Source organism: Phyllopteryx taeniolatus, chromosome 3 (genome assembly GCF_024500385.1).
Source record: "Phyllopteryx taeniolatus isolate TA_2022b chromosome 3, UOR_Ptae_1.2, whole genome shotgun sequence".
Taxonomy (NCBI): domain Eukaryota; kingdom Metazoa; phylum Chordata; class Actinopteri; order Syngnathiformes; family Syngnathidae; genus Phyllopteryx; species Phyllopteryx taeniolatus.
Genome location: NC_084504.1, coordinates 26,997,914 through 27,025,627, shown reverse-complemented (window position 1 = coordinate 27,025,627; position 27,714 = coordinate 26,997,914). Strand labels below are relative to the sequence as shown.

Here is a 27,714-nt window from a genome sequence, read left to right as displayed (position 1 = left end):
AACAATTATCTCAAACAAAACCATAGATGGGGAATGTGAATATCTTGCGGCTCCGAATCTGTTGCCATTGTTGTTAATGCTCCCCAATCCCCAAGACATCAATCAATCAATCAATCAATCAATCAATCAATCAATCAATCAATCAATCAATCAATCAGCTGTACACCGTAAAGGAGTTTACCTCTCTTTACTTACTCTTTTGTATTTATATTTGTATTGTATGTTGAAAAATATAGTACAGGTGCAAGAAAAATCTACTTAGTACAGCAACAAAGTATTTGTACTTCGTTACGTTCCACAGCTGATTTAATGTGTTCAGTATATAATTGTGGCGTTTCCATTTTTTTATTTTGGCTAAGGCCTTGAACGCAACACAATTCCACTTTGTGGCCAGCAGGGAGCGCAAAGGAGCTAGGCGCTTCCTCGGCTGTTGTAGAAGCTTGAACGTTACTTTCAAGATCATAGTCACTTTGTGAAGGAGTCACATCAAAGAGGTGCTCACTATGGGAACTGGTGGGCGCAAGGGAAGTTTCTAATCAATTTTGTGCCTGGTCTTATTTATATATAATTGTTTTTTTGTGTCTGTGTTTGTTTTTTTGTTTTTTGTTTTTTTTAAATAAATACCTCTCGTTTAGCTGGACTTAAAGTTTATTAACTGGCAGGCACACCTTATCGTGTGTTTGGACGTTAGCTTAAAAAAAAAAAAAAAAAAAGTTGTTGGCGTTTCAGACGCGTTGACGACCGCTGGAGGACACAAGTCAGGATGTACCATGAGGAAAAGGGTTCTCTACATAAACCACACTATGGAAGTAAGTGATATTTTCTACTCTTAATGTGTAATTTGTTTGAAACCAACTTCGGTGTCGGCTGGCTGTTTGATGAGCAGCAGGTGGTTGAGCCTGCGTGACTCCTCCTGCACCAGGAGGTGTGTCTGCACAACAACGAAAATGACTTTTATTTTTTTCCTATAATAAAATAAGACCAGTTTAAACAAAAATAAACACGGCAGACGAGTTACTCTGTTCCTTAACTGCGTCCGTCGAATGGTGTGTAAAACGCAAGGGATACACGTGCTGTGGCGACTGCCGACACGGGGTTTTCAGTTCACCTTGTGTTTTATCTATTTAGTCAACATATCAGTCATTCCACACATCAGGTCTGCTCTCATAGTTTTAAACATTAACTGCTGCACTGGAGTGTTGATATTTTCAAATCAAATCAACACGCATCCCAAGGCTTCCGGCGTCGAGTCAGGTCTTACTGCAGTTCAGTAAACATGAGGGCAAAGTGCAACTTTTGAAGCGACGAGGCCAATCAATTGTTTCATCAGCACTGTGCTGGTTTGCATACACGCCATTTTGGTTTGTGTGCCTCTGCAGGGAAACGGCACAAATGTTAGTTTAACACAAGGGTAGCCCTAAGCTATCCAAATGTTCACTCAGTGTTGAGTGTTTTAATTTGCATGTTCCAGCTGGAATCAAAGGTAAGTAGGCCCATTCCCCCCCCCCCCCCCCCCCCCAAGAAAAAAAAAAAAAACACTAATTGAATAATTATTAACCATCTCTCAGAAATATACTTTACGCATTTCCTTACTGTTAGCGAGGGGGGGGGGGGGAATACTGCAGCTGAAAAAAACAGCATGAGTCAACAACATAGTGCCAATAACTGAAGTCCCATGATGATGTGCACACAAAGGCAGCAAACCTCATCCTGTGGGTTAAATATAACACTTAGTACAAAAGTGCAGGAAGTGTGCACTTTAGCCAGTATAGTATGGCTTGTGTATAGTAGCTTCATTCAGAGGTTTTTTTTTTTTTTTTTTTGTCTTTTTTCTTTTGCAGTAATATGTGCAATATACATTTGCACTTCCCAGTCACCCTCAGATGTAAACAGTGGAATTTCCAATGTGGGATGTCCCCGAAAGTGGTACAATTTGAAGTGCAACCCAAATGTTTTAAACGAACTTCATGCGTCAGGTCATAAGACTTCTGTCGTGAAACCTCAGCTCAATGAGCTTCTAAAGCACGGGTGTCAAACTAAGGGCATGTGGGCCAAACGTTGCCTGTGAACGTTTGCCATCATTTTTGTTTGCTTGATTTGACAAAGCTCGTCGTCCACCATACAAATTATGAAATGCAGAGGTGATGATGCAATATGAGGGGGAGATTATACGCGTTCCAAAACCCAACATATTCAGTCTGGGACAAGAAGTGTATCTGCCTTGGGCTGCAGGCATGTGACTAGCGTGTTATTAAAAAAAAAAAAAAAAAAAAAAAAAAAAAAAAAAGCTGTTCAGCTCATCTTCTGGTTAGCGGTTTTCATGACTTTCATTTTAAATGAAATTGAATCTGTTCCTTTAACAGGAATGATCAGCAGGTTTTTGTGTGTTTTATTCCTCAACTGTAGAGAATCTGAACCGAACCATGACCTGAAAACTAGCAACGTGACAAGATTTCCCCCAAATGACAGTCTGTCAAAATGCGAGGTCTGGTTAGAATGGCCACTTGAACCTGATGAGAACAACAAGATTTTTTTTTTTTTTTTAAATTGGATGGTTGGTTCTTAAGAGATTGAGCTTTTTCTGAAAATCTGGTCAAAATGCATCTTCAAATTAGGGTGAAAGAGTACAACTTCATTATTTCTCAACATGCCTCATCAACCTTTTTGTCTGCTACTCAGGGAACCCCTTCTCCCATTGGAATTCCACAGAGATGGCAGCCACTTATATTGCTACTTCCAAGATTTTTCCGTCTACCATTACAACTGGTCCCCTTGAGGGCAACCGTGACTACGAGGTGTTTCAGAAAAATGCCTAGACCTGGTTTTTGAAAAGATATATTTCAAACCAAAGTATGAGTTTTCCCCTTCACTGTCACCTTGACCGCGCGCCTGCATACAAAGTCCTGAGCATCCTACAGTTCCTGGCCGAGAAGACCATCTCAGTGCTGGAGCAACCTCGCTACTCACCCGACCTGGCTCAATGTTATTTTTATTTTATTTTTTTTAAATAAATTTTCTTTTCCCCAAAAGGCAGCTATCAAGTAGACCCGTTTTGAAGACGTTGACGACCTCAAGATGCCCGTGACCACGGAGCTGCAGGGGATCTCGGAAGAATCCTTCCAGGAGTGCTTGATGGTGTGCATGAAGGCTGGGGAAGTGCGTTTTAACTCCAGGGGAAAACTTGAAATGGATCTTTTGTTACACCAGACCTGGAACGTTTCTGACACACCTTGTTCGACGTGGCCTGTGATAAATCCCATCAGTTAGTGCGTTTGCGTTTACTCTGGCGCTGTCACAAGAGGGTACCAGTGATGAAATCTGATGAACTAGGGAAAGGTGTGGCTGCCTAGCACATCTTGCGCCGATGCGAACATGAATACCATGTGTCTGAAAGCATCATGGCTAATCACTAGCATGAAAATAACCAGGGAAAAACTCTTCCTGTTGCGTTTGTGTTTAACTCGTCTCTGTATTTATGACAGCATAACTATTACAGATCTTAAAATATTCATCGAAGAATCTACTTTGAAGTTATTGGAGGATTTATGGTGGCAACATTTTGACCCTGCCATGAGTTAATTTGTTTTACATGGTTTCGTTCTGAGGAAATGTGTTTAGAAATTAGCGGAAAGGATCGTGCATTGTTTGATTTTTGGAGGTTCCACTCTACTTGACATGTAGGGTGTGGCTGTCGGTGGCATGATGGCATCGTGGTCACCAGCACGTCTGCCTCGCAGTCGTGAAGTCCCAGGTTAGAATCTCAGCTCAAGCCTTTGCGGAGTTTGCATGTTGTGCGTGGGTTTTGTCCGGGTACTCGGCCTTCATTCCACATTCCCAAAACATGTATGTTGTAATTGTGTTAATTAATTAATCCGGGCGAGACTCCAGCACACCCTCGACCCTAATGAGGAACAAGTGCTTACAGCAAACGGATGGATGAATGTGTGTGCATTTCATCACCGAGGAATAATATGCATTGTAACATTTAAGACTAGAATGCAACTGTGTGTGTGTGGCAATTGTTTTAAAGCAATTTATATAAATGCTACATTTAATAGAATACACTAAGTTCATATGAATACATTTGTACTATGAAATGAATTGTGGAATTAAGTCTTATCTTCTCTTCTCCTGGGGCATTGGGATTACATCGTTTAGGCTAATCAGTCAACTGGTTTAACCACTTTGTCTTGCATCAGGCAGCCGTGGGCACACAACCGGTGTATGACTATACGGTGCACGTAAAAATTAGGTGTCCAATGTGCTGACCTGCCAGAATATTGGGTACACCTGCTTATCTAAGGAGATCCAATCACAATCATATCATGTTCTCCTTAATCTTCTATGTGAACATTCTGCTAACTATGTTCGAAGTCCAAGAATTGGGGGTGGGGGCGATTGGTCAACCCATAGGAATAGATCTTCACTGAGCCAGAAATAACGAGACGTGATTGGATTAGGCCGCTGGAAGACTCATTGCCAGGGAAAAGTCATTCAGCTGCAGGTAAAGGTCAAGTCCCAGCAGAAGTCACTTGTCAGTCTATAGGGCCACTTGCATCTGCCCAGTTTGTCTCCTGCACAGTCGTTCATTAAAACGTGAGGTGAAGTTGACTTTCCCAAGGGCCCTAGAGCTCCCAACAATCCGCTGAAACACTTTGAACAAGAATGAACCAGTCAGTCTTCATCATGCCATGTGGGATCGTTAAAAGGAATTGGTTGGGACCGCCTTAATGGTCAGAGCTCTGGACAGTTGCCCCCCACCCCCTCTCAGTTCGACGGCCTTCTTTACATTTACTGAACACCCACACAATTGTCACTTGTAGCGAGCGCCTTTTGTTAATATTGGCTTCTTTTCAATTTTGATCTATATTGACTGAAAAACTACCGGTTGTCAATATGCACGATCAGTTGACATTTTTATTTCATGAGCTACATTTGTGTATCAGTGTAATGTCGGTCGGTTTTGTTGACGATTGTCAAAATGAGCAGTAACGGCATGTGTGTGTTGATTTTTGCAGCCATTCAGGATGATGAGAGGCTGTCAGCGGAGGAGATGGATGAGAGGAGGCGGCAGAACATCGCCTACGAGTACCTGTGTCATCTGGAGGAGGCCAAACGGTAAGATGTCTAAACTGTCAACAGAAGAGCTCCAAGGTGACTTCAGGTGTCACAGATTATTGTAAAAATAGTTATATTCAGGAGTGCACATAACAATTTTTTCGGTAGGATCTCTCGTTTACTTGAGCTCTGACCTCTCTCGATCGTCCCTGAGAGACTCACATCATAAAATATGCCATATACAATTGTATGTTTTCAGTTAGTCACTTTCCCAAGACGATATTAACATTTGTTGTGACACATTGTTGGAGACAAACCACTTCCTTTCAAGTGTCTTTTACACAGCAATAACTCAATTCTTGACATTTGTCGTTCTACGGTGTGCAGTGCACTCAATTTTTTTATGTCTGAGTCAAACTTGCACACTTAAGACTTTGCCTCTATTATTTGCTATGTCATCGGACCTTCAAGCGCATGTAGGCTAGACCAAGTGTTGACCTTGTTACCTAGAATATGACCCTAGGTTATTATTTTAAGTGTGCTCGATAACATTTGTGGAAGTCTTGCTTTTACTGTCCCGAGAGGCCTTAACCCTAACAGCTGCTTCCTTCAAACGGAAGTTTCATTCTCGAACTTCCTCTGCTACTCACTTAACTATACTCTTGTCATTTGGAAAAAAGGAAGAATGGTTCCGCTATTCCGAAAAAGGTGTCAAATTGGATTTGGATTAAGAGTTCTAATGAGGCAGGGATGGCAAGGGATTAGGATTTACGCTCTGGGGTCAGCAGTCGGTGTTCTCTGAACAAGGATTGAACCCACGAGTTTAGTGTCTGGTACCTGTGAAAATAGTGTTGCAAGAACTAGGAAAGCTGCCTTTCTATTTATAGTAATCCGCAACTCGATGCACAGTCAAGCTGTAAAATGATCATCTGGTTGAAGACGAGCCGTTCAGATGATCGGTTTCCGCCAAGCGGTACAGTTCGGTTTTGGACGCTTATTGATGTTTTTTCATTCTGTTCATCTTTGACTGGTGCCAAAATAACTCCTCCCATCCACAATACAAGGTTTTATTGCAGTTGTCTGACAATGCAATCGTGGAAGAGCAAATTTGTCTTGTCGTCTCATCCGGGCATTACGTGTTGTCTGTCTCAGACGTGTTGTCTGTTCCACACCGTCGACGTGTTTTTAAAAAAAAAAAAAAAACTTTATTGGTCGTCAGATATTTCCAATAGTACGTCAAAAGACGCGTGACAAGGCTAAAAATCAACTAGCTTTTGGATTCAAATATGCTGTGCACCATGGCGACGCGGAGTAAATGTCTTTTGTGGCGCTTGGCGAATTATGACATTAAAGCCGATCAGCATAAAATGCTATTTATCGGCCAATACTGATCAGCCCGATTTTAAAATCGGTGTAAAGTCTAGTTTTTTGGTGGCCCCTCTCTTACACACAGGTTTTTTTCAGGTAGACTTTGTCCTCTCACCAAAGGGTAAAACGTTGTTTGTTTACATTTGTTGAGGTTTGTTTAGCTGTGATACAGATAGATCCTCTCTTGGACTCTCTTCTACAGTGCGTCGTCTTTTTCCAAATGAAGTTTTCTATTTTCTACTTATTCTACCAACAAGGTGCGTCCATTTTCATACATCTCACAGTACACCAACTCATGACAAAAATGTGACAAGCGTGCCTTCGGTGTCGTATCATCTATTGTGGTTGCGAAGCTGAGAGAAAAGACTCCAACACGGTGTTGCTTCGTTTCTCCTGGTGGGCCACAGGTTGGACAATGACAGGAAGGTCTCCTCTGATAGCTGTAAACATGGAACTAGCCCATCCTCCTCCAGGAGACATGCTCCCCTACATTGTTCTAAATACAGGAAATGATGTTTCACGAGCAGGATGTCCCTTTTTGACTGTGTTCCCGCCAAATGCTTTCCCCAGAAATCTCAAACATCTCAGTAAGTTTTTTTTTTTTTTTTTTTTTTTTTTTTAAAGCTTTCTGCTTTTGGACCTCTACTAATGCACTGTGATCCGAGTATTTATCAGAAAGACATAGCTTCTCTTCATGGGGTAATATTACCATGACCGAACGATCAAATGGAATGTTACCCCAAACAATGTCAAAGGTTATGGCAAACACTCCTCATTTAAAATATTTACGGTTGAGGTTTTCTTATTTGTCATCAGTAACAGGCTAAGTGATGGGCCTCCACCTTAAAACTATGCAATTGTGTTGTCCAAATAGTTGCTGGCAACTTTGGTCAGACTCTAGGTCTTTGGAGTTCCGTAATTAACCAAAGCAAGGTGTGTTTGTGTGGGAGTAAACACATTATTGCTTACAATTAGCATGACGCGAAGTGACTGAGCACTGTGCAATTTTTGATAAATCGTTTATTCTGTTGTTAGGAGGTAAGAAAATACACACAAATACACATTTCCAGCAGCAGAGGGGGGGCAGAGGTGGAACTCCAACTTTAAAAATGGCTTCTCCCCAATCCAGCTTGATAATGTGTAACAGATTTCACAACCTAACAAATCATTGACCAAACACTTTCGAAGAGATACTCACCAGTGTCGGGGAATAGCTGCTTTTCACGTCGCAGGTTAAACAAAGTTCACAAATCTTTTATTTCAATATTTCTTCTCTGCTGGTGAGCTCAGTTGGAGAGATGGGGATTCATGGTGGAACCTTTTCAGTTCAGCAAGAACTCTAGCCTACATAATGGATAAATTACAGCAGGTCTTGATCTTAAACCTATATACTGTAAACTTGAAATAAAGTGATTACAGTAAACATTCTCACTTGGCGTTTACTAAAAATCTTAAACAAGATCCAAACCAAAGAACTAATTGTGTCAACACCTACTTTCCAGCTTTTTGCCTTTGCTGCTATAGTTTGGCTGAATAAATGAACATTTAGACCACTGCAGAGAAGAAGAAGTATTTTCCTGCTTTGAGCTCAGTTTGTATGTGTTGTCAGGTGGATGGAAGCCTGCCTGGAAGAAGACCTACCTACTACCACAGAACTGGAGGAAGGACTGAGGAATGGTGTCTACCTTGGAAAACTTGCCAACTTCTTTGCCCCCAAAATGGTGTCTGTAAAAAGGATCTATGACAGAGATCAGACTCGGTATAAGGTATGTTTGTTTAGTTTTTTGATAGCTTCTATTATGCGGAATACTGTACAACCTTTATTCCTACCATTTCAACAAATTCATCAACAATCCACCCTTTTTTTTTTTTTCTTTTTTCTTTTTTTCTTTCAGACCAACGGACTGCACTTCAGGCATACAGACAACACCGTTCAGTGGCTCAGGGCCATGGAGTCAGTGGGTCTCCCAAAGGTAAGGGGTGTGCACAGCCAAACAGTTGCTTTCTTGTCTTACAAACACCCCTGCATACTGTCTATGTAGTATACATACTGGTGCTGCCTGATTTTAGCCACGGCACCTTTACGGAAAGAAACCTTTATTACGACCAGTCGAGGTGGAGCCCGATCCAAAAGTGGTCGAACACCTTCTCTATGTACAAGTTGTGTGTTCTTTGTAGGTCCTGTACACAACCTTGTGTCTGTAAGAGAAACATAACATTGCAATACCAGGCAACCAGCTATGGAAATGTGTGTATTTTGCCATATGGACTGAGAATACTTCAACATGAATAGAGATGATTAAAACACAAATGGTCCGGCGCAAGCTAGGAGAGTCTGAACTGCAACCTACTGCTCGGAGCTCCAACAAGGTGTTAAAGTTGAGTTTACTACCCTAAAACATGAATGAAAATGTTTTGTTAAAAACTCCGTGTGAGATGAAGACTAGTCGAGATCTGTCAACGAGGTAACCAATTGTCATGACAGGATACAAAAGTCCCGATTCAGTGCAGCGGCATGTGATGTTGTTCCAGTCGTGTTCTTTTGTAGTGTGTTTGACAAGAGTTATTTGTTAGCAATTACATAAATTGCCTGTCACAAAGACTTTGTATGACGCAACAGAACAGAATGAGATCCCAATAATAGATTATTTTGGCTGTTAGTGGCTTAAAAATCTGTGAAATGAATGTTTTGGATGATTTGCCAGTAGCTGATTGCAACAAAACAGTGCCATTTTTCAAACCCATTTTTTCTTTCAGATATTCTACCCTGAAACGACAGACGTGTATGACCGCAAAAACATGCCGAAGGTGGTGTACTGCATACATGCACTGAGGTATGAATTGGTTGCGTACAGTACATTTGAATGTCTTCATTAGTCTTGATCTAGACGGCTACACTTATTACACAACATTTATGATCCTTTGTGCAAAGACCGGATATGCTGTTCTCAAACTGCCACACCTTTTCATTGAATTAAACAAACTCCACTAAGCGCTACTGTAGTCGATGTCTTGGAGGTCAACCTGGTAGATTGTAATGATTATAAGCATGTGAGAATGGTCGATAGACATACTGGTTTCGGTAATCTTTGCATTTTGTACTTTTACGTAAGCAACAGCTGTGGGCTAGCCTTGTTCAATTGTATGATTTAAAATGTTTAAAAGCGGAGGGAAAAGTATTTTGAAAACATCTGTGTAGATCCCTTTACTGTGTTGTTAGATTACACAGTACTATTCAGCTTTTAAGATTCAGGTTCTGTTAAAGAAGGTATATCATGCATTTGTTTTGACCAAAAAAAAACTCCAGGCGTCCTGATAACATGTCTGTGACATGCTTTGTGAAAATACCCTGAGAATTATAGACTTACTTTGCACACCCCATTTCTTGTCTTGCTGAAATTAGCCCATCTTGAAAAAAGGGGGGGGGGGGCTGTCTCAAGCTGTTTGGCCAATAGCAAGTATGGATGGTAGCAGTAGTGGGTTGAATAAGGCTAGCAACTTCTGTTTGCTGATGCAGAGCTCAGATTGTGTGTGTGTGTGGGGGGGGGGGGACATTGTGTTAAACATAAATTAAAACAGAATACAGTGATTTGCAAATCGTGTTCAATTTATATTTAATTGAATACACTACAAAGATAAGATATTAATTGTTCAAACTGATAAACTTTATTGTTTTTAGCAAATAATCATGAACTTAGCTGTTGTAACACGTGCAGAATGTGGTTTGGCATTGTCTTGCTGAAATAAGCAGGGGCGTCCATGAAAAAGACGTTGCTCGGATGGCAGCATACGTTTCTCCAAAACCTGTATGTACCTTTCAGCATTAATGGTGCCTTCACAGATGTGCAAGTTACCCATGCCATTGGCACTAACACAGCCCCATACCATCACAGATGCTGGCTTTTCAACTTTGCGTCCATAACAGTCCGGATGGTTCTTTTCCTCTTTGGCCCGGAGGACACGACGTCCACAATTTCCCACCCAAAAAATTCAAATGTGGACTCGTCGGCCCACAGAACACTTTTCCACTTTGCCTCAGTCCATCTTCGATGAGCTCGGGCCCAGAGAAGCCGGCGGCGCTTCTGGGTGTTGTTGATAAATGGCTTTTGCTTTGCATAGTAGAGTTTCAAGTTGCACTTACGGATGTAGCGCCAAACTGTAGTCACTGACATTGGTTTTCTGAAGTGTTCCTGAGTCCATGTGGTGATATCGTTTACACATTGTCGGTTTTTGATGCAGCGCCGCCTGAGGGATCGAAGGGCACGGGTATTCAATGTTGGTTTTCGGCCTTGCAGCAATTTCTCCAGATTCTCTGAACCTTTTGATGATATTCTGGACCGTAGATGCTGAAATCCCTAAATTCCTTGCAATTGTACGTTGAGGAACATTGTCCTTAAACTATTCGACTATTTTCTCATGCACTTGTTCACAAAGAGGTGAACCTCGCCCCATCTTTGCTTGTGAATGACTGAGCCATTCAGGGAAGCTCCTTTTCTACCCAATCATGGCAGCCACCTGTCCCCAATGAGCCTGTTCACCTGCGAGATGTTCCAAACAGGTGTTTGATGAGCATTCCTCAACTTTCTCAGTCTTTTTTGCCACCTATCCCAGCTTTTTTTGCAACGTGTTGCAGCCATCAAATTGTAAGTTAATGATCATTTGCTAAAAACAATCAAGTTTATCAGTTTGAACATTAAATATCTTGTCTTTGTAGTGTATTCAATGAAATATAGGTTGAACATGATTTGCAAATCATTGTATTCTGTTTTTATTTATGTTTAACACAACCTCCCAACTTCATTGGAATTGTGGTGGTAGTTTACACTTCAATTAGTGTGCACATCAGTGTATGCGGCGCACGTGTAGGTGTCACAATTAATTAATTAATTAATCAATTAAACTGTTTTTAAAAATCGATTGATCATTTAGAACCATTGTTTAACTTAGTCTTTCAAATCTGATTTCAGCGTCTCAACAGCAAATTTTGTATATAAATTAGCAGTATCTCCCTAGCTTTATTGCGTTTTCTCTGCATAAATATATACTGTATTATTTCTCAGCGTCATGACTTGAATGAAATGCCACTTTTATCTGCCTGACCATCTGGTAAGCAGGACAGATTTAGGGAGAGATTACGTGAGCTGCTTGGATTGTTTCTCCGTTGTAGTCTTTCTGTCAGGCCCTTTTGAGAGTTGGTTTCCTTCCCAATTTATGCACACACAACTTCTTCCTTCCTGCGCTCCAGCAGGACTCCCCACAAGGCTGCCCCGCTTCCCTGTGCGCAAACGTGTGTGCACATGGAGTCCAAGCAGCAGATGTTCTGTAGGCACACACAGTGTGGTGGAAAAATGTCAAGCAACAACAATGTAGTATGAACAAAAATGACTTATGATTGAACAAGTGTTGCTAGTAATAAAAAAAACAAAAAAACAATGGTTGGTTGTGAATGGAAATCCCAATCATTGGAGTCATCTTTTGAGACGAGTTGCTCCAAGCAATTGATCAGCTGATTGTGTTCAAGTCTCCCCAGTCCCTGTTGTTAATGCTGGTCAGCTGTTTCTGTGTTTGTCTCAGAATGAATGAAACTCTGTCAATGTGGCAAGGACAGAGGCCGTTCCATGTTTGCACACAAACTGTCCAAAGTGCAGAATAAGCTATTGTTTGAGTTGCTCTGACGCCAGAGCTACCTTAAGTATCTATAATGCATTCCGACATATCGGGTACCTGCAGGCCAATGAAAGTTTGATGAAGTTTCCAGTCAGCTAGCTGTTGAATTAATTGAACTAGAGGACACGCTGGAGTGGCTGGTTTCAGTGCTTATTGAATCCTCAGCCAACACTACCTCCCTGTGGTGTTTGTGTGTTATTGGTGGGAAGTAAAAATAATAAAAGAACGGCCAGGAATAAATCTCTATTAAGAAGGGAAAACATACAAATCTTTCAGTTAATTATTGCCGTTTGTAGCTGCAGATTGTCATAAGCTTCTCTGTGCTTGCTAAAGTTTTAGTGCTAATCTTACGCACACTGTTGTTTGTTTCAGCTTGTACTTGTATAAACTGGGCATTGCACCACAGATCCAGGACCTATTGGGGAAGGTGGCCTTTACAGGTAACAGCAGCAGAACAAAAGACACAAGTACAATTTATGTATAGCTTCTTTTTAACCTTAATCGTAGTCATGCGTCTGTTAATTTTAATACGTTTTTCACCTTTCTTATTCACTCACTAATTACCCGACCACGTTCCATCAATCGCTCTGTATGTCTCCCCCAGAGGAAGAGATCAGTAACATGAGGAGTGAACTCGACAAGTATGGTATTCAAATGCCAGCTTTCAGTAAGATTGGAGGAATCCTGGCCAATGAGCTCTCAGTGGATGAAGCAGCATGTAAGTCCTTCTTTACCTCCTATCTAGATGTCCAGAGGTTGACATTTTTAGTCACTGCAGTGCATTTTATTCAAACGGTATTGTTGTTGCTCTTGTCATTAGTGCATGCGGCGGTGTTTGCCATCAATGAGGCAGTTGACAGGGGTCAGGCATCTGTGACAATGGCCGCCCTGACAAATCCAAACGCCATGCTGAGGCATACCCAGGACGCTCTGGCGCGAGACTATCAGGACACGCTGAGCCAGGCCAAGACCCGTAAACAAGATCAGTCTTCAGGCAGTGTAAGAGCTATACATGGTAGTCAAATGTCTCTATTGACTGATGGTCTTTACTGCCAAAACTAAACGCTCCTATTTTTGATCACCAAATTTTACATCATAAATACGGCATACGACTTGATTTTGTCATTCGGATTTGATTTAATGCATTATTTGCTAAGAAGTAAATGTAAAAAAAAAAAAAAAAAAAGAATGCCCAGTTACGCATGTTAAAAAACAAAAAGGGGACAAAAGATAAACCGGATCCACACCTTGCCTTTGTCATTTTTATTTATACTAAATTGAATGAATTCCGCCTTTAGTCTTTCCTCCACTTCTCTGATTGATGCACAAACGGCTATTAAAGTATAACCTCCTTAGCGGTTGTTGAACGCATCAATGTTGTAACTTGTTTTGGCTTGCTCTGTTGTAAATGACAAATAACGTTCGATCTGCTTGCTTTGGGTAGTACAGGAGAGTAAGACATCACTTCTCAAGTTGTCTAAGCAGATGGTTCCAATTGCAGTGTCTAATACCATCAGCTAGTGGCCCAGAAAAACGGTTTCCCGCAATGACTCGCGCTATAAGCCGTGCCAGCACATTCCAGCTGCTGCAATGTCAGCTGCACTTCAGCAAACATTAACAAGGCAACTTGTCTCTCATTTGCTTTTATTTCCCAAGACACCACCATCATTCGGGAGTTGACTTGAAACTTGGTTTGTTTTACATTATGCCATGCTAATCTATATGAAAAAAGGCTATGTCTTTGTTTGTCCTAGTACTCCACAGTTTGTACTGAGGAAAGAGATGTTTACGAGGAGATGCTGACACAGCAGGAGATTCAGACCTGCATAGACTTTGTCAACAGTAAGCACTGACCTTCCTAGTAACCATAAATGTTTTTGGTATTAAACTTTTTTTTTTTTTTTTTTTTTTTTTTTTTTTCTCCAAAGCGTTCAATGCCTGTACACAAACTCTTTGTTGGCAATCACGCATAGGCTTGTAAGAATAAGCTGTGTGTTTTTCTGTTGGCAGTCCAAGCAGCAGTTAGGCAGGTAAATCAGGCGGTGTGTACCCAGGATGAAGCTTGTCTTTTGGCTGCACTGAGGCTTCCAGAACTGGCCCTGCTTGGTGTGCAGGACACGAACCAACGCTGCTACTTGGAGCATTTTACCACGCATTGTCAGCATAAATCCAAGGTACCCTGATTTCGAGTTTGTAGGATGTTTAGTCCACACGGACTGTTGGACAATGAAACCCACCAACAACAACAACAACAACATTGCCAAACATATTGTATGAGCTTCCAAGCAGTACGTCAAAATATTGTTGCTGGCTCCAAAACTAAAGGAAATGTGAATCTGCCACTGTAACCTCAGTTTAAACAAAAGCTCTAGTCATAAGTTGCTGTCGTTTGACCACAAGGAATTTGCATATATTTGTATCAATCCATTATTATTATTATTTTACTGCAGGATGAAGACAAGGCAGTTCTGGTGGATAAGGATGAGATTCAGAGAGTTGTCAGCTCTTGCAATGACTTTGCAGAGGCCGAAAGACGAAGTAAGCACGAGCACGTACACATTTAACTCATTCACTGCCAGCTTTCCAGTTGACTTCTAAAGACGTCAATGGCAGTGAATGCGTTTTAAGAACCCACATCTGTCAGTGCTCGGAATACTGTATTATCTCTGTTGGAAGTATGTTCACTAACATCATTGAATCTGATTGTTTTTTTTCTGCCCAGAACTTGAGGCCGTTTCAGCAATCAATACTGCCATTCGCCTTGGCGACGCAGTGGTGACTGTGGAGGAGCTCTTGAACCCAGAGGCTCAACTGCCAATCGTTTACCAAACAGCTGCCAATCTCTATCAGAATGAGCTTTTTAGCTTGCAACTGCAAGGCGGGAGGGTATGAAGTCACATCAACATTGTTGCTCATATCTAGATTATGGGATATGCAGTGTGGTCAAATGTCACCCCATGCGTTAAGATTCCAACCTTTATGTTGCATTCAGAATGGCCTGAGCCATGAGGAGTTGAGTGTGGCTGTGGAAATGCTGTCAGCTGTAGCTGTGCTCAATGAGGTCCTGGACACCAAAGATCCACAGGCTGTGATCGAGCAACTAACAGACTCGCCTCTGGGTTTCACAAACGTGGACCAAGACAACCTGAACAGGTATGGCAACTGTTGGACACGTTGTGAACCGTTGTTTAGTGACATTGACTGCGTATAACTGATAGTCCTTCAATCATTCATTAACATCTAGTTTAATAAATAAACATTTTAAGTTAAATGTCCTCTGATAGCTCCTCAATATTCCTTCAGGCACTTGTTCATGGCACACCAGTCCCCAACCTTTTTTGTGCCACGGACCAGTTTCATGCAAAGATATTTTGACGGACTGATATAGAAACAAATTTAAACAAATGATTAAATATACTACTCATAATTACCCACATATACTGATTGCTGTTGTAATTAGTGGGAGTCCTGCGCTTTTTACTCTTCAATGGGCAATTGGGTTTGAAAAAAAAATTGTTCAGACTCATATCAAAAAATGTTTTATTCAGTGTCTGTGTGACCCGGTACGGTCATTCGATGAAGCTGTTTTAAACGTCTACCCTGGTCCCTTTCATCAGGTATGCTGACACCTTAACCGAGCAGCGGGTGGAGTCTCTTGCAAAGGGCCAAGAGTTCCTCACTTGGAATGATCTTCAAAAGTGCATTGACGCTGTCAACCTTCAGGTCCTTGAAGAACATGAACGTAAGAATGTCAGACAAGTTTCTGATTTTTTTTTTTTTTTTTTTGCTAGAATACAACCTCTGCTTAGAATTGTGCAGATTGAGAAATGCTTATGTTGCAGTTAGTCCTAAATCGGACGATTTCAATACATTAAATGATCTATAACGTCTTAGGCATTTCCGTCCTTCTTCTAGGAATTATAGCAATAGCAGAGATCAACGAGGCATTGAACTCTGGTGATCATCAGCAGACACTTGCAGCCCTGCTCCTCCCCACAGCCAAGTTGACGGGAGTGAACCCAGTCACAGCCAAACACTACCATGATGTCCTACACTGTACCAAACAGCTCCTCTGCCAGGTAATATGATTTTACGTTTATTTCCACCCCTGCTGGAAACAATGGATTTCATGATATTTGTCCACGTCAAGCAATGTTTCAATGCAGAAATGTCCCTGATTAATTTGGTGTTCAATTCCTTTAGCGCTCAACATGGACAAATGATATCTCCTTCAGCTTTGACATTTGTGTTTATATCAGAGGGCTTTCGGCTTTCTGAAACTGATGAATTTATGTATTCCAATTATACACACAATTACATTGTGTGTATAATGTTTCTGGCATGGATGAGAAAATTAATGAGCAATTTAGTGTTTCCATCAAGATATCTACAACCATGAACTTGAGATTTTTTTAATATGATTTTTATTTATTTATTTTTGAATAGTAGAAAAATATAATATTCTCAATTGTTCATTGCACTCACAATATCAACAGAATTTCAACATATTCCTGTCCCAGTGTTGTGCATATGTTTACAAAATAACTATTACTCTTGACATGTACTGCTACCCTGTTTTTGTTTCATTGTCCGATGATTCCGAGGTTGTGATTACCTGCTGTGTCCAAACAATGGTCCTGTAAGGCGATGTCTTTTCTGCGCACGCATTCAGTCGCATATCTTAACAGCCAGCCTTTCTGGGATCCTGCGGACGGAGATGAATTGTATCTCCGCTGCAGCTGATTTAGAAATGAGCAAACACAGGAAGGGATCCAAACAACTGTGGAAGCAGCAGAGACATACAGCAAATCTGTAGTATCCGTACAGTTTGTCGTCCCCACTGGAAAACAGGCGAGCGTAGTGTGCAATATGCAGGATCGCGCTGGGCAAGAAACACACCGCAAAGATGATGAAAACCAGAGTGCTGATCTTGATGAAAGGTCTCCAGTTACACCCCGATTGTCCAAGGTGCTGTACGACTGACACGTGTGCATAGATGGAAATCAGAAAGGGGACTACAAAGCCCAGACAAACCAGCATCAGTCTGTATGGCACTAGCAGTGAATGGGATTTTTCTTCGAGGGGAAGCACATCATGACAGGTGGTGACCCCCAGCTGATCGAGCCAATAGCTTTGCCTGACCAGTAGCTCTGGTACAATAGTAGCCCCAAATAGGAACCACACGATCAAGCATGCCCACACTGTTGCGGCGGTCTTGGCCAGCCTTCTATACAAGAAAGGCTTCACCACAGCGAGGTAGCGCTTCAGACTGATGCACGCTATAGTCTGTGCTGAACAGTAGACGTTGCCGTAAAACAAGGCTGTCATCAACCGGCAGGAGATCTCCCCAAACACCCAGTTGTTTCCACTGAAATGGTAGTGAACGCGCAGCGCCAGGGAAAGCAGGAGGAGCAGGTCCGACAAGGCCAGGTTCAGATAAAGCACAACTGTGGACAAGGACTTTGTTCGGAGTCTCAATCGCAGAAAGGCCAGAATGTAGGCATTGGAGGGGATCCCCACAATCATGGCCAAGATGTAAGATAAAGGAAGGATCCAGGTGCTTAAGACCCCTGTGGTGTAGGCTGTTGCAGCATCGTTTGGGTTCACATCCAGCCGTGGGTCTCCGCTAGGATGGAGACCCGCTGACAGCTGTTTTGTGAGATTGTGTTGACATATGTTGCCCCTGAAAGATTTTGGATCCACTTTAAATTGTGGACTGTTTGTGGTCCTGGTTCTATTCCCTATATGGGGGAGAAAAGCAATGTTTATAAAGAGGTATAGCAAACGTTTTTTTTTTTCAACAAATAATTAGTTCTCAGGCAATTAAAAAAAAAAAAAAAAAAAAAAAAAACCAAACTTTAGCTGAAGCTATAGTGTTTAGTTTGTATAATTGCAATTAGTTTTACATTAAAAATCTTGGTATTTATGAAAAAAAAAAAATATATATTTCCCTTTCACCAATAAGAGAGTCGTTTCTTATGTTTTAATAATTGGTATGGTCCCAAGGGTAAGCTGTTTACTGTAAAAGGAGGGAAAGTAGATCAGAGTAAATCACTTACCATCAACCTGGACGGTCTGCACTGCCATGAGACAAATGACAACTCCGGCTAAAATGTCCGCCATTTCTTCCGGATGCAGAACAATGGTTTCAGTGTTCTTCAGTAAGGATAGCAGTGATCCACCAGTTAACTTTGCTTTGGGGCATCGCCGCAGTGCCAGCGACGCATACTCAAGCTCGGCTTCCTCATAGAATACAGGGAAAGCTTGCCTGTTTGTTCGGTCCTACATGCACGTTTCCTGTGAAAACAAAATTCCCGGCAGCCTGCGTCAGTAACTACTCACTGGAGTGGGAGGACACAAAATTGTGGTTTAGCGTCTGCTGTGATAATTAAACAATTTCATTAAATACTTCTTAATAATATATATTGTGAGGTAACTCATTAGGCAATATAACAGTGCTGAATATTGTTTCCCACTTTAATACAGGTTTTGCAGTGAGTGCATACATTCCCTGTTTTTGTTGTTTTGAGGTTCAATACAAATCGTCTTTTGTAGAAGGCTATTTGCTTTTTTTGTTCATGTTCCCATAAGTTGTGATGTAAGCTGCTCTGCTAGAAGAAATGGTGGGGTGGGCCCAGAGAGTTCAGTCAATGCAGAGTTTTTTTTTTTTTTTTTTAATTTTTTGTATTTTTTTTTTTTTTAATTTTAGGACCCAAGTTAATGGGGACTTCCTTCCTGTCAGTAGTGTGGTCAGAGATTGCTTTAACTCTCTGGAGTTTGCTATAATTAGCCTCTAAAGTTAGGCTGAATAAACATTAGTTCTGTTTTTCGTGGTCTTCTTGCTCAAGTGGGACATGTACATTATTTTGTCTTTATACTGTACGTCTTACTACTTAATGGGAAAGTTTGTACTACCTACAGTTGTATTCACCACCCTAAATTGATCTTAGTTGTTGTTGGGGTTCTTATTAACAGTGGATGAAGATTCACATGATGCTGAGTGAATTACTTGCTCAGGCTCTAAAGGATTCATAATTCCTCGATGTATCAATTTCATGTCAGCAAACAATGGTTGACGATATACTTGCTTTTACTTTGACTGTACTTAGCTGACAATGTGGCAACTTCTTTTTTCTGACTGCAGTCCTCGGGAGACGAATCTGCTGTACTTTGGCTGGACCAAATCCAAGAGGCTATACATGCAGCCAACCAGGATGCGGAGGAGGCTTTCACAAGTGAGCGTTTGAATTTTTCTCTTTTGCAAATTGCACCTCAACCTTAAGGGTTTGTCGCTTACGTATGTATGTTATGCAAATTTTGAGGGATTTTGTGAAGGCAAGTAGTGAAGAAAATAATGATTCTATTTCTTAAAACAAAAAAAAAAGTTTCTTTGCATGGATTTTTTGACATGAGTAAGCGGTTTTACACACTTGATTTGACTGTTGGTGGAAAAAGTAATTGTCATGACTTTCTGTCCTCTCCATTATGTGGCCCTTTACTCCCACTTTTACATCACCGTTATCATATTTGACTTAACACTCGTTTGGCTCAATCATCCTCTGTTTTGACAGTGGCTGAAGCAGTAGCGGACATAAACAAAAGGGTGGCAGAAGGGGACTCTCAAAATACACTGCACGCTCTGCAATCACCAAAAGCAGGGTTGAAAGTCGTAATCGCTGAATGTGCTGACATGTACCAGGCTGAGCTGGAACAAACACAAACAAAGATGGCACCTGAAGGTATTTAAAGTCATTAAATCGCTGGAAGAAAGCTTCATATGGGAGGAACTCAATTCTCCAAATTCTGTGTGTCTTCTGTTAGGTGGCCCCTCTAGTGAGTGGGTGAAACACTGCATAAGTGACAGATATGATTACTACTATAACCCAGAGACTAGACACGGTACCTGGGAGGAGCCAGAAAACTTTAAACATGATACGGGCAACCTCAATAAAGAGGAAATTCAGGTACTCTGCTCCCACTTCAGTACATCACCCACGATGCATTTATGTATTTATCTGCTAATATTATTGATTCAAGTTGACTTATTTATCCCAATTAGATTGCAGTCAGTTGCATGACTGCAGAATATAACCGGGCACAATTGTGGTTGGCCAATGAGTCCTTAGTGACGCAGCTGCAGGCGAGGATCCGAGGTTTTCTGGTGAGGCGAAGGCACGCTCAGAGAATGGAGTACCTGCGTCAACAAGAACCCCGTGTCATCAAACTGCAGGTTGTGCCCAGAACGATTGCTGGGTGTTAGATATTTTCTCAGCAGTTCACATGTAGTTATATTGACTTTTAAATTAAATGATTACCTGATACATACATGTAGAATAATAACTTGCTGTTTTTGTTTTGTTTTTTTACAGGCTTTGTGGAGAGGTTACAAACAGAGAAAAATATATACAGACAGAATGAAAGTGCTTCATAAAAATGTGACCTCAGTTGTCAAGGTTAATGCATTGTTTTATTGATTTTTTCTATTCCACTGTAATACATCTTCAAACATTCATTGACGTGAATGCTTGTTTGTTACGTTTAGATTCAGTCCTTGGTTAAAATGTGGAAAGCCAAACGTAAATATAAAGAACGTTTGCAGTACTTCAAAGACCATGTGAGTAACACGTGGCTCCATTCGTGTGATCCTACTGTGAACGTGTTGTTGATTGTTCCATGTTACACAAGTCCTTGTTTTCTTGCACATAGGAGAAGGACATTGTGACCATCCAGGCTTTTCTGAAGGCCAATAAAGCGAGAGACGACTATAGAACGCTAAGTAAGGCAATATAACGGATGTCTGTCTAAAGTGCACAAAATGATATTTGATAATATGGATTTGATTTATTTTCTGGCAATTCTTGTGTGCAAAAACTCAGCTGGGGCCAAGGACCCGCCCCTATCAGTAGTGCGCAAGTTTGTCCACTTACTGGAGCAGAGCGCCTTGGATCTTCAGGAGGAGCAGGAAGTGACGCGGCTCAAGGAAGAAGTGGTCACCAAAATCCGCTCCAATCAGCAGATGGAGCAAGATTTGAACCTGATGGACATCAAGATTGGGCTGCTGGTGAAGAACAGAATTACACTCCAGGTGCCTAAGCCTCTCTTCGATGTGTGCGGCTTCAGGAAGACGCGTAATGATCATCAATGGTGTCTGTTTCTCCTGAAAGGACGTTGTGACCCATAATAAGACAATGAAGAACATGAAGCGTCAAACAAGTAATGATGACCTGGCCACAGCGGACAAATTGGGAATAAAGGGGTTAAGTAAAGGAAAACGGAAGAAACTGGAGGCCTACCAACATCTCTTTTACCTCCTGCAGGTAAAACAATTGAATGTCGACCCTATCGTTGTCTCAGTACTCGAACCCAAAACTGCGTCTCACGCTCGCTTTTCCTTGCACAGACCAACCCATCCTACTTGGCCAAGCTCATCTTCCAGATGCCCCAAAACAAGTCCACTAAGTTTATGGACACTGTGATCTTCACCTTGTACAACTATGCATCCAACCAGCGAGAGGAATATTTGCTCCTTAAACTCTTCAAAACTGCTCTAGATGAAGAAATCAGGTAGCACCTCTCATCCTTATGTCCCTTCTGAGGTCTGGGTGTTAGTTCTGATCTACTGTGAATTTTTGTCCTTAAGATCTAAGGTTGACCAAATTCAAGACATTGTGACAGGGAATCCCACAGTCATCAAGATGGTGGTGAGCTTCAACCGAGGAGCACGGGGCCACAACACTCTGCGACAACTGTTGTCTCCTGTGGTCAAAGACATCATTGATGACAAAAATCTTAGCATCAACACCAACCCCGTGGATGTTTATAAAGCCTGGGTCAACCAGCTGGAGACGGCCACTGGAGAAGCCAGGTAGTAAAGGCGCGCAATGGCTTGACGTCAAAGATGGGATCGCTTGTCTTTATTTTTAGAGCTCTGCTAAGCAAGAATTTTTGCTCGTTTCACACCTTTTTATTTTAAAGCACTACCACCACCAACCTTTTCTGTTCCATGTCACTGAGCAGACCGGATGGACAAATATGAGCAGCTGTCTCTTTGTGTTCTTGTGCCGTAGCAAGTTGCCCTATGAAGTGACTCCCGAGCAGGCCATGTCACATGAGGAAGTGCGCAACAGGCTGGAGGCATCCAGTCTGGCACTTCGCTCTGCAACAGATAAAGTCCTTAACTCCATTGTGTCCTCCCTGGATAATATCCCGTAAGTCTTGGCACTTGGGAAATGTCCATGTCCAATCTGTCCTTCCCACTCACCAAAACAGCCTATCCAGTTAATGCAGTACAAAAATCTATTTCTTTATTTTGTTTTACTCTTGTTATTGTTGCCAATTTCTGTCTTCTGACTCACTGTTGTTTGTTTGTTTGTTTGTTTTTGTTTATATTTGCTCCCAGTACTGCAATTCGTTATCAAGCAACTTTCAGTCACATTTTTTCTCCCAGGGTTTTGCTGTATGTCATAAATGCAACATGTAATTTTCAGCTTTTGAAGAAATGACTTTTCGGTGTATTTTCTAATAGATTTCATTATTTTAGAGTTATGGGCGGCAGGCAATACAGTCGTACTGTACTGAATAAAGTGAGCACTCGAGAGCAGTGCCAGGTCTGAGTGTACCACTAGATGGTGCTGATGTTTAGTCGGGACTCTGGCAGAACTTCTCGGCCTTTTTCAGAGTGTGGAAAAGTTGACAAGATCATTGATGGCCATCAGTCATTTTTTGGACACGAGAAGCCTCAATGATCGTCATATGATGTCATTTTCTATGCATGTCAACAGTTTTGAGTTCTCATCGTTGCCTGTTTTGCATGCAGTTATGGCATGAGATACGTAGCAAAGGTTCTGAAGAACTGCCTTCACGAAAAGTTTCCAGATGCATCTGAAGATGAGCTGTTGAAGGTATAAAGAAGCCTTCAATTATGTAGTTTGATATTTATTATACAACATTTCTGTTCCCTCAGTCACTTAAGATTCATTCCGTGCTGTATTTCACAATGTCGTCTTGGCTTTGCATTTCAGGTTGTAGGAAACCTGCTGTACTACCGCTACATGAATCCTGCCATCGTAGCTCCCGATGGATTCGACATTATTGACCTTTCTGCGGGAGGGCAGCTCCATGTGGACCAGCGACGCAACCTGGGATCTGTGGCAAAGATGCTCCAGCACGCCGCTGCCAACAAGTTGTTCGAGGGCGAGAACGCACACATGACGCCCATGAACAACTTCATAACGCAGACTTACGAGAAGTTCCGGTAAGAAAGCAAATGTGATGCCGTTCTGTACGATCTGCAAACTCTTATATACAGACGATTAAGGCGAGCGTACAGCATTGACATTGGTTTTCCATAGAAATTAAAACATGCAGCAAAACTTTCCTGTCACGAAACCAAAGCTTTTGAGAAAAAGAGTCAGCCCTGTTAAAATGACTGTTCCTCTGGCGAGGCCAGGAAAATGTTTGGCAGAGAAGAAAGGTAATACGTTCTTGCTGAGTCAGCATTTGGAAGTTCTGGACTCACTTAAGATCTGCTCAAAACAGATCAGAACTGTCACACACAAACGAGAATGTCACTCAGTTGAGCACAGAAGACTGCCAAGGGAGATTGGCACCAAATTGTACACCTTCATACTGTGTTTATTTTATTATTATTATTTTTTGACCTGCCTGTAATTCACTGAGAAATGAAAGGGGGGGGGGGGGGATGACATCATCATCATCATCATCATCTTAGAACGTTAACAAGCGAAGCACAAATTTTGCGTCCGCTCCCAATTTTTACTGAATTCTGTTCAGGGTGTTTTTCCAGTCTGCCTGTGACGTCCCTGAACCCGAGGAGAAGTTTAATATTGATGAGTACTCGGACATGGTGACCCTGAGCAAGCCCGTCATCTATATCTCTATCGAGGAGGTCATCAATACGCACTCGGTATGTCAAATCAAGTTCAGTGTTTTTGGTTCACAAGACTTTTGTTAACTAATCACGTCTGCAGCTTCTTTTGGAACATCTGGAGGCCATCTCGCCGGACCTCAACGACCTGTTGCACGAGCTCCTGCAGGACCTGGGAGACGTCCCAGACGTTGAGACCTTACTTGGTACATCATGTGTTTGCGCTGAACATTTGCACGTTCAATGTCACTCCTAAAAGACATCAGTCAAATATTTTCCATGTTGTTGTTGAATTTAGGCGAAGGAGCCGTTCACAGCAGTGAGACAAACCGGGAAGTTGTCCTCAACCAGCTGGCCAAGACTGAGATCTCCCTCACTCTGACCAGCAAGTTTGAGCTGCTCGAGGGGGACGACAAAGACTTGAAGACTCTCATGACAAAGTGAGTTGAGTTTTTTTTTTTTTTTTTTTACCTGAAACCTACATGGTGATTATTAGACCTTGTAGACAAATTCCAGCCTCGCATGCCAAAATGGACAAATGTGTATGAACCAGTAGTACCAGTATGGAGACCTCTTAGTTGTTTATTTCACCACAGTGTTTTGGACTTTTATTTCCTTCAATTTTGGCTTCCTGAAGGCCAAGTGTCCCGATCCATGTGTGCATAAAACTGGCCCTGAATCACTCTTTAAATATTCCATGGACAGAATGACGTTCTGATGAAGTTACGTTGTTCTCTTTGCTTGACCTTTACTTGGCACGTTGTTCCCCCCCCACCCCCTCTGCTATCACTTGGTGACCCAACTTTGTCTTTTCCTGCGCTTGAATCATTTCCTTCCCAAACAGGAAGAAGCTTGCCGGCGGCGGTTATCTTCCCTATAAACGTGCATCTTTCTGTTTCTTTAGAAAGATGAATTCATTCAAACTTTGTACTGTGCACTAAGTTATGACTTAGTACTGTATGGCATCCAGATGTAGTGGCTGGGCCCGAGACGCTTGTATGCAAAATATTAATAATGATAAAGACCATAATTTGGACATAGGGCAGCCCCTTTTCAAGCACGTTGTATTGTGTGTCCAAATATAAGCTTGGTACTTTTGTGTTTATTGAAATAGATTGTCTTTAAAAAAGTTTTACTTTTGAATATGCCGCCGCAACCCTTGTATGAGGCAAAAAAAAATAATAAAAAATGTAGTTCACACTAATATGAGGAAATGATATGAAAAATAAAAAATGGGACAATATTTATGTTTTGTATTGGGTTCTTAGTAAATGTCTTATCGTAATTTGTCTGGTTGAACAAGTGTGTGGTGCTTCTGCACGTCATGGATTCAGTATTTTGCGATGGAGTTCAAGTGAATCACTGTTCTAAATATATAAGCAAAAGTGCAAATGACATCTTGTGCCCATCTGTGTTTTTAGGACAAAGAAACTTCTCGTAGATGTGATTCGAATTCAACCTGGAGAGACTTTGCCAGAAATTTTAGAGAGCCCCGCCACAGCCACTCAGGTGACATTTTTGTTTACTTTGCCAAAAATGACAGTTTTCTTTATCTGCTGTTGGTTCATACTGTTATATTAACATTCTACTTGAATTAATGTTCTCACTTCGACCCACAGGAGTCGGAGCATACCAAGATAGCGTTGCGTCGGGCAGTTCAGGACGCTCAGACCCCCGACGGTCTAAAGAGCAGCCCCGCGTTACTGGAGGACAGTCAGCTCCCCCTGGAGCAGAAGAAGAGGAAGATCCAGAGGAACCTTCGGAACTTGGAGCAGGCTAACATTGTCGCTGCCACGAACAAGTACCAGGACATCATCAATGACATTGCTAAAGTGTGTAAGGATGAACTATAGTCAATCAAGTGTTGTTGGGCCTCTCAACTTGCCTCCCTAATTGCGATCGTCAGGATATTCGCTCCCAAAGACGCTACCGACAAAGGAGGAAGGCCGAGCTCGTGAAGCTCCAGCAGACGCTGTCGGCGCTCAATTCCAAAACGACCTTCTACCAGGAGCAGATGAACTATTACGACACCTACATCAAGACGTGCCTGGACAACCTCAACCGCAAGTGAGCATGATGCCCGGCCGGCATGGTTGCGCAGCGTGTACCGTGGGGCTTGCTTGTGATTTCACTCTTCATGCTCTTCCACCATGTTATGCGCGTATGTGGCTAGGAATTCACGCAGATCCATCAAGGTGGACAGCAAAGGAGATGAAAAGGGCAGCAAAAAGTGGAAGCCGCAATCTTTGAAGTACACGGGCGCAAGGTTACACGAGAAAGGAGTCATTCTGGCGATCGAAGGACTTCAGACCAACCAGTAAGTCCAGCTGGTTAATGATTCCCCGCAAGTGTGCAGTGGGAAATGATCCACGGTCACTTAATTGCTCTGAAAAATATTTATACAAATAATGCATCTTTGTTCAACTCATGCCTGGGACGTATAGTGACGGGTAAAACAATTAAATAGTATTTACGCTAGATGGCAGATGGTACATACTGGAACTAACCTATCCACTTTTTTTTTTTTTTTTTTTAATTTCATCACCTGCCTGTTGGAGATCTGATTCATCCCTCGAAAAAGCTTTTAATTAAAACATTGGTAGTCTTGTTTTGTTTGTGTGTACCATAATGAAGTTTACGGAAATTAGGGAGGAATGATTAATTGCATTTCCACTGTTCCCAATTTGTTCTGTCGTAAGTTGAATCCGACACAGTCCGTCACTAGAATTCAAATGTGAAATAAATAAATGTCTTGTCATCGAATCGTTTAGACAAAAAAGGCGTCGTCGTTCCATCCTGCAATAGGACGATTTTCCTGGAAATGATGGTTCCGATCCCGATGTGCTGTGTGTCTTTTGTGTGTCAGGTTCAAAAATGTCATGTTTGACATTTCGCCGAGTGAGGAAGTTGGGGATTTTGAGGTGAAAGCCAAGTTTATGGGGGTTGAAATGGAAAAAGTGCAGCTTCATTTCCAGGTAAATATAATTCCCGTACGTGACACAATGTGAAGAAGTGACAATTTCATGCATTCGGCATCATTGGTATGTAAAGTATTTTATTGCGGTTGTAGTCATTTCCGTCTGGTGTTTGTGTCCAGGATCTCTTGCAGTTACAATATGAAGGCGTGGCTGTGATGAAGATGTTCGACAAAGCTAAAGTCAATGTGAACTTGCTCATCTTCCTCCTAAATAAGAAATTCTATGGCAAGTGAATGCAAGAGAAAAAAAAAAAAAACGGGGAAGATGGAAATCGTTTGTGCCTTCTGACAGCGTTAAGTTTGTTCAACAAAATCAAGGTTTCCGGAAAATGCACAACGTCGTAAGATTATTCTTGTTCTAGATAATTTAATGAAGCTGTTTATTTCCTTTGTTCATTTTGGGAGAGCTAAATCTAATATTTTTTAATTAGGAATTATTCTCTTTTTCGTTGTAAGATGAACACTTGTTTTTTTGTTGTTGTTGTTGTTGTTGTTGTCACTTGTATGTTGATGAAGCAGTTACATCAAAAGTCTGCCTCCATCTTGGCTTGACGAAATGCTGTAGTGCACCAGTGCCTTTTTAATTAAAGCATCAAATTCATATTTTAATTAATAAAACTTTTAAATGCTGTCACTAATGTATTGTTGGTGTAAGGTGATTTTTGACAATCAAACGATGTATAATAAATAAAAATATCATTTTTTCCTTTTTTTTTTTTTTAAGCGGGGAGGGGGAAGTCTCCAATTTTGATGCGTA

At 41.6% G+C, this 27,714-nt stretch overlaps 2 protein-coding genes across 3 annotated transcripts; one reads left to right on the top strand and one right to left on the bottom strand.

Moving 5' to 3' along the window:
- Positions 1 to 428: 428 nt before the first annotated feature.
- Positions 429 to 27,661, top strand: iqgap2 (IQ motif containing GTPase activating protein 2). The gene is made up of 38 exons (XM_061768037.1): positions 429 to 809; positions 5,019 to 5,118; positions 8,036 to 8,192; positions 8,322 to 8,399; positions 9,184 to 9,260; positions 12,466 to 12,533; positions 12,698 to 12,811; positions 12,914 to 13,092; positions 13,848 to 13,935; positions 14,104 to 14,267; positions 14,544 to 14,631; positions 14,816 to 14,979; positions 15,086 to 15,246; positions 15,711 to 15,835; positions 16,009 to 16,172; positions 19,238 to 19,328; positions 19,665 to 19,832; positions 19,915 to 20,057; positions 20,153 to 20,323; positions 20,463 to 20,546; positions 20,636 to 20,707; positions 20,800 to 20,869; positions 20,970 to 21,178; positions 21,258 to 21,410; positions 21,494 to 21,657; positions 21,734 to 21,958; positions 22,161 to 22,301; positions 22,910 to 22,994; positions 23,115 to 23,347; positions 23,887 to 24,019; positions 24,084 to 24,186; positions 24,279 to 24,420; positions 25,402 to 25,489; positions 25,600 to 25,812; positions 25,887 to 26,047; positions 26,154 to 26,297; positions 26,847 to 26,955; positions 27,078 to 27,661. The coding sequence occupies exons 1-38, from the start codon at positions 764 to 766 to the stop codon at positions 27,189 to 27,191; spliced, it is 4,989 nt and encodes a 1,662-aa protein (XP_061624021.1). The 5' UTR covers positions 429 to 763; the 3' UTR covers positions 27,192 to 27,661.
- f2rl2 (coagulation factor II (thrombin) receptor-like 2) lies at positions 11,593 to 18,360 on the bottom strand. 2 transcript variants are annotated; one of them, XR_009787793.1, is made up of 3 exons: positions 18,153 to 18,360; positions 16,709 to 17,834; positions 11,593 to 11,746 (listed from the first exon to the last, which is right to left on the bottom strand). XR_009787793.1 is itself a non-coding variant. In XM_061768038.1 (2 exons), exons 1-2 carry the CDS (start codon positions 18,214 to 18,216, stop codon positions 16,762 to 16,764), a joined length of 1,137 nt encoding a protein of 378 aa, XP_061624022.1. In that variant the 5' UTR covers positions 18,217 to 18,360; the 3' UTR covers positions 16,338 to 16,761. The 2 variants fall into 2 exon arrangements, 1 of the variants encoding a protein (XP_061624022.1); XM_061768038.1 differs by lacking the exon at positions 11,593 to 11,746 and having other exon boundaries at positions 16,338 to 17,834.
- Positions 27,662 to 27,714: the final 53 nt, after the last annotated feature.